The 6566-nt window shown below is 59.0% G+C and overlaps 1 protein-coding gene across 1 annotated transcript; it reads left to right on the forward strand.

The window, feature by feature from the left end:
* Positions 1 to 75: 75 nt before the first annotated feature.
* TMEM106A (transmembrane protein 106A) lies at positions 76 to 4294 on the forward strand (the record flags this gene model as incomplete). Its single annotated transcript, XM_079724636.1, has 7 exons — positions 76 to 283; positions 820 to 883; positions 2066 to 2219; positions 2733 to 2873; positions 2965 to 3008; positions 3529 to 3582; positions 4174 to 4294. 7 exons carry the CDS (start codon positions 76 to 78, stop codon positions 4292 to 4294), a joined length of 786 nt encoding a protein of 261 aa, XP_079580762.1.
* Positions 4295 to 6566: the final 2272 nt, after the last annotated feature.

The following is a 6566-nucleotide window of genomic DNA, read 5'->3' on the forward strand; positions in this document are numbered from 1 at the left end:
AAGCCAGAGGGACCCCCAGCGTCAGTGCTAACTGAACGTTGTTCTTCTCTCATCAGTGAACAACACCCCTGAGCAATGGGTGAGACATTCTCCCAGCTGGGCTCCCGGGAGGATGAGAACCAGTCGATCCTGCCCTCTGCCCCAGCCTTTGGCAGCAAGGCTGCCAGCTACTCCAGCACCACCAGCAGCAAGGCTTTTTGTTCCTGTGTGCCTTGTGAAAGGGCTGCCGGTGTCAGCTTTGTGACTTGTCCCACCTGCCAGGGCAGTGGGGAGATCCCTCGAGGTGAGTGGCCCCAGCTCTGGAAGTCACCTGGGATCCAGGAAAAGCTCTCCGCAGCCAGCTGGTCAGTGCCAGGCCCCTCTGAGTCTCCTTGGATGGGGTTGGGTCTCCCAGCTCCTAGTCCCCGAGTTTCAAGGCCAGCCAGGGAGACGCTAACCCTCCCCCGGGCTCGCTGCAGAGACCCCCTCCTGCCCTGGTTGTACCGCCCAAACCCAGGGGATTCCCAGCCTCTCTGCTCTCTTAGCAGCACTGCCTTAGGATTCAGGAAGTTACAGTGACGTCTCCAAAGAAATCGGGCTTCCCTGATTGGTGGTGACGTGCAGGAATGCCTCACACCTGTTAATGAAAATCTCGCGCCTCCATTCTAGAGATGGCCAAGCTGAGCTGCCAACAGCCCAGTATCCCCAGTCCTGCTCTGAGGCAGAGGTGGCATGCTTCTGACAGTGCTCTGTGGGATGGAGGGGTGCTTCTGGCAGGCTGGCACAGGAAACGTTGGTCATGGACACTTCTTGGCCCTTCCTCTCACCCTCTTTCTACAGAAGTAGAGAAGCAGCTGGTGGCCCTCATCCCCTATGGGGACCAGAGGCTGAAGCCCAGGCACACGTAAGCCGCTCTTCCTATCCCAGCTCTGTAGGCATTGCCCCTGGGGGCTCTTCCTCTTTGTCTCCCCCAATCCCCCTTCCCCCCACCCAGTTTTTCTCCATTGGTCCTCCCCCAGAAAGTCTGAGCCTCCCTGGCCTCAGACATATTAGCTCCCTGTCTCCAAGGATTGTCCTAGTGTAAGAAGCTCGGGGCACAGCAGATGCCACCTGAGGCCTCTTGGTGTCCTGAGCATCACTGCTTCCAAGAAGCGTGGCTCCCTTTTGAGGACAGAGAGGACCTCTTGACTCTGCAAGTCCTTCCAGGAGGGAGGGAGTGGCTGTGGTTGCAGCTGGTTTGGGGAAGTGATTTCTCCTGAGAACTTCCTTTGCTACGGCAGCTCAGACCTGCTTGTTCTTTTCCCCGTAGAGATGGGAAACCAGCTGCTCTGTGTTCTGGGACACTTGAGAACCTCAGAGGAGGCAGCCCTGAGTTTCACTGGGGGGCCCATGACCGTGTTTGTCATCTGGGTCCTTTGACATAGATCCCTGCAACCTCCTCCCCGGGTCCTCAGCTTCCGTGGGGGAGCCACCACCCAGCCTGCCCCCACCAGTGCACCAGAAGCCGAATCTGGCAGGGCCCCTTAGGAAATGCTAACGAGGTGCTCTCTCTTTAATGCATATCTCGATTTTGAATTAGATGGACAGATGATGTCTTGTTCTGAATATGAATATTAAAGTTCAGAACTGTCAGAAGTCACGTGGGCTTACTTCTTCCAGTGAGAATAGCTAGCGTTGGTTGAGCCTTTGGCTATGTGCCAGGGCCAGGGATTGGTGCCTTGTCATGCATTAGCCCCTAACAGATTGTATGAGGTGGGTACAATTATCCCCATTTTATAGACAAGGAAACTGAGGCTTAGGGCGGTTGAGTGGGTTGTTCAGAGTTGCTGGGCCAGTGGGTACACAGAGCTGGGAATGGAAGCCGGGCTGCCAGCCTCTCAATCCGGTGCTCCTACCCACTCTGGGCCACATCTGAGCCTAGGTCGGTCCTCCGCATCTGGGGAGCTAAGTGTACAGTTGTGGGGGGGGCGGCGGCTCGGAGGAGAGCCTTATATAGAGAGAGAAGAGTGTCTGAACGCCCCCGGCCCAGGCCGCCTTGGTGTCCAGACTTCTCCACTCCTCTGCCCCGGGTCCTTTTTTCCCACAGGAAGCTCTCCGTGTTCCTGGCAGTGTTCATCTGCCTGGTGACCTCATCCCTCATCGTCTTTTTCCTGTTTCCCCGGACTATCGCCGTGCAGCCTGTAGGCCTCAACTCCTCCACGGTGACTGTTGGCGAGGCCGCTATCCACCTCAATATAACGGTGGGTGGGTGCCTGTGCCCCTGGTCTCTGACCCCACCTTCCTGGCAACACTCCTCTGTAGCCCTTGTCCAGTGTCCTCACCCTGGGCATCGGTAGCCAGGGATCTTATGGCACCCAGAGGATGTCAGAGGGCTGGGGAGAAGCAGCAGCAACCATGAGCCCCCTAACAGACTGTGCAGGATTGGACCTGTGAGGGGTTAGAACTGACGCCAGAGCCATAAGTCACCGGGTGCAGTCGCGGTGGTGTGCCTGAGACTCCCTGGGTGGGCAGGACTGAACGGAGAGAGCCTTGCAGGGTGAGACCGGATTTTGAGCCAGCTTAACGTCTTAGTTAAAGGTGACCCCTGGCCATTAAGAGCCCCTCCGAGGGGCCCCTGGCCCCGGGGCCTCGGCCGCTGCGGCCCACGTTGGGGGTGGGGCTCGGTCAGGCTGCGGGGTTTTGAAACCGTTGGACTTCTTCTTGCCAGGGATGGTGCCACCCGAACCCCTTCCTTTCCCTGTCCTCCTCCCCAGAATATCTTGAGCATCTCCAATAACAACTACTACCCCGTCGCTGGGACCCAGCTGACCACTGAGGTGCTGCACCAGTCCCTCGTGGTGGGGCAGGTCTCCCACAGCCTCCTCCTCCACATCGGCCCTTTGGCCAGTGAGCAGGTGACTCCCTCTTGCTGGCCAGACCTGCCCACAGGGGTGTGGACGCGGGTGGCTGGAGTTGGGGCTGACCCTGTACCCGTTTGGTTGACAGGTGTTTTATACAGTAGCCAACAGGATATGGGATGAAAACACATAGTGAGTAGCCCTGGATCCCTTCTCCCTCAGCCTCTTTCCTGGTTGGAAACCCAGTTTGAATTCCCACCAGACGTTCTGATTGCTCAGCAAACCCTGCAGTCAGCGTGTGGCCTGCACTCTTGTGGCCAAGCCTGCAGTGTACAGGCATTCAGGGTCCCCAGCCTCTGCCTGTTTGGACCTGGACTGGAATGAAAACCAGGCTAGAATCTGGTTCCTACTTACGATATATGACCTTGGGCTCTTCAGCCTGACTCACCGTTTTCTACTGAGGAAGAGGCCAGCCCGTGCCTGGGCCAAACCAGTGGGGGTTGGAGGAGTGATATTGCAGCAGGGGCGACATGCTCACCTTGGGCAGAGGGAGGGGGAAGGGCTGGGGGTGGCACGTGGGGCCCCTGATGGAAAGGAGGCGACGGGGGCTGCGCCGGCAGGTCTCCTCCGAGCTGTCTGACGGGCCGCTCAGTGTGTGAGACGTGGGCCCGGGTTCTCTCTCTCTCTCTCTCTCTCTCTCTGTCTCCCTCAGCAAGATCTGTACCTGGCTGAAAATCAAAGTCCACCACGTGCTTCTGCACATCCGGTAAGTAGGGCTTGGAGCCCTGGTACCCGCTCCCACGTCTGCCCCCCACCCCCACCCCGTGGGAGGAGAGTCATCGCAGCGAATCCCGGGAGTCTGTGTCGGCTCTTGGCAGTAGCAGGTCCAGCCCCTCCCCTAAGGCCCACCTTGCTTATGAGCCACTGACAGTGACAGCCACAGATCTGCCCGGAACCCTGGGAGGGGGGCAGCTGTGCCAGGTGCCTCGGCAGAGTGGGGAGCAGAAGGAAGGGCCGGGTTTGGTCTGCGGAAGCCAGCCCTCCCGAGAGAGCAGAGCGGGGCCAGGGCTTTCCTCTTCTTCCCAGACCCCTGTGGTGTGGAGGAGTAAAGACGGTGAAGCGCAGACCTGGGGGCGGGCGCTCTCCAGCCGCCGTCTTGCTCCTTTCCTCTGCCGCCACCAGGTCTCTCCCCTCGCCTCCCTACTTCCTTCCCTCACTCCTACCCCAACTGCAGATCCTTAGATCGGTGGAAGTGGACGCTGGGTGGGGTCAAGGCTCAAGTCCTGTAATCTTCAAAATAAAACGGGTGTGTTTTTTGGGGGGAAAAAAAGAGAAAAAAGCCCTGTTTCCTCTCCAGGGGCACCCTGACCTGTTCCTACCTGAGCCATTCAGAGCAGCTGGTCTTCCAGAGCTACGAATATGTGGACTGCCGGGGAAACGCATCCAAGCCCCACTTGGTGGTCCCTCGCCCGCCGTGACCTGTCTGCTGTCGTCGAGCTCCGGGCACCTGCCGGCCTGGTCTGTATCTCCCACCACTCCATGGCACCCAACAGGACGAGAGTGACTTTGCCAGAGGAAAAGCCCTGCTTTATCATACCCTCCCCCTGTTCACCCCCAGCAGAGGAAGCTTTCTGTGGACGTTAACTTCATACACGCACGCGCGCGCGCGCACACACACACACACACACACCACACACACACCCCACACACACCCTCTCTGATTTCCACAGGAACGGAAGCTTGGTTCATCTAGAGGCCAGCACCAGATATTCCCCTTGGTCTGTCTTGAGGAAAGTCTGACCTGACATTTCCTCAGAGCCGCCTCGGCGGCATGGAGTGGCACCCACACTGTCTGTGCTGAGCAGCTTGGTTGCCCAGCTCGTCCGGGGAAGACCTTGGTCCTGCCTGAATGTGGAGAAAGCTTTCATTTTGTCTGGCTTTTAATACATGGATCCTTTCCAAGTTCTCCACCTGGTAATGAGAAAGTGACTTGGGGGACAGCCAGTGTTGTCCCCAGGGCCTTTTAGGGGACCGCAGGTGCTCTCCTATGCCTCCCTGCTTTGGTCGTGTGACAGGGTGATGGTGATGGCCTGCTTCTCGCCTGGTAACTTGTGCCCCCACCCCACCCATCTGACAGCAAGATTGGCCAAGGCCCTTTGATCTGCAGCCTTCCTGGTTAAAGACTGTCTGGGTCCCCAGGAAGTCGGAGGTGTTCTGCAGCCCAAGCTTCTCTCCCGAAAACAGTTTTATCGTTCTCTTCGGAGCAGGAACCAAAGTAGGAGGGGAGGGGAGGGAGGCACCGGGCACCCCCTGGGCCTGCACAGGAAAGACAGACAAAGCCAGAGTCATTTTAAAAGGTTTTTATTGAAGGAGGCCACACGCCTGAGCCCACGTGAAGGGACACAGGCAGGTCAAACGGTGGGTGCAGCTGCTCTCCCGCTGAAAACCTGCAGAGGTGAGGCCGAACCGCTGGGTTCCGCTGCACCCCCAGCCTAGTCCCAGGGCGCCCTCTGCTCCCAGAGGCCTCTCCTCTCCTTTGGGCACTGACGGTATGGAGCCGCCTATCAGTGGGGACCCGTCTAGGCCGTCCCCTCTTTGCTGTCAGATGACAAGAAGCCCCCGGCAGCCCCCAGGTTCTTTAGCCGAGCGGGAATTGCGTTTGCTCACCAAGGGCGGTTACGGGGTTTCCATCACTCAGGCAGGCAGAGAGGTGAGCCTGAGTGGCAGGGAAAGCCGAGTTTGCAGCTGGAAGGGCGGAGAAGGGGACGTGGGGCCAGAAGCTGGTGGGGAGCCGGCCGGGGGGGATGAGGGGAAGGAAGGAGTTCGTGCTGTCCACGTGCTTGCACGCCTGGGTGACTGGCGTCGAGGTGGTGCTGGTGAGAGCACGGAAGTCCACGAGGGCCAGGCTGGAGCTCACGCTGGGTGGAGTTCGCCAAATGTAAAGGATTTATATTGGGGTCAATCGGCTGTGCTTAACAATGTTTAAGAAAGGAAAATAAAAGGCTCCTGTGAGCGGGAAGGGAGCTGGTGGACGCTCCCCATCTCACAGCCTGTTTCTTCATATCCAAGTGGGCATCATCAAGGTCCCTTCCCCAGTCCCTGAGCCCCTCGGGCGCGCGCCCGGCCTCTCTGCCTTCTGGGAGACTGCTCCCGGGGGCTCGCTTGCTCCCTTCCTATCGTCGCGCATCTCTGAGTCCCTCCCGACTTCGATGCTCCTGTTCTGTGCGGCCCCCACTCCTCCGCTTCCCGCAACCGCTCCTCGCAGGAAACACTGCACTGAGAGGCTCCTTCAGTCTCACCCAGAGGCGACACTGCAGTGAAAGGCCCCAGGCATCCCCCTCACCAGTCAAGAGTGGAAGAGGGAGCACGGCTGGGGGACCCCAGGTGTCAGTTTCAGGAAGTGGTGAGGGGGATGCCTGGGGCCTCCAGAGCCTCTGGGTTGTCTCTGCGACGTGGAAAGGCTGAGACCCGGGGAGGAAGAGGCCTGTGGATTTGGGGGGGGGGGCAAGTCCCCCTCTTCCCCAGGTCAGGTGTCCTGTGCCTGAGGCTACAGTCCTCCTTTCCTCTGAGTTCTTTCTCTCCATCCCTTCCAACCGTCCTCCGTTCAACAGCGGAGTGCCCACAGTGGACCAGGCATGACACCGGACTTGGGGGAGGCCCCTGCGTGCCACTGCTTCCTGATGCTGCCCCAGGTCCCGGGTCTGCTCTGGTGTGATGCGATCCACGCTTCCCCAGGTGCATCTCAATAAG

The sequence above is a fragment of the Hyperoodon ampullatus genome (assembly GCF_949752795.1).
Source record: "Hyperoodon ampullatus genome assembly, chromosome: 19".
In the NCBI taxonomy this organism is placed as follows: domain Eukaryota; kingdom Metazoa; phylum Chordata; class Mammalia; order Artiodactyla; family Ziphiidae; genus Hyperoodon; species Hyperoodon ampullatus.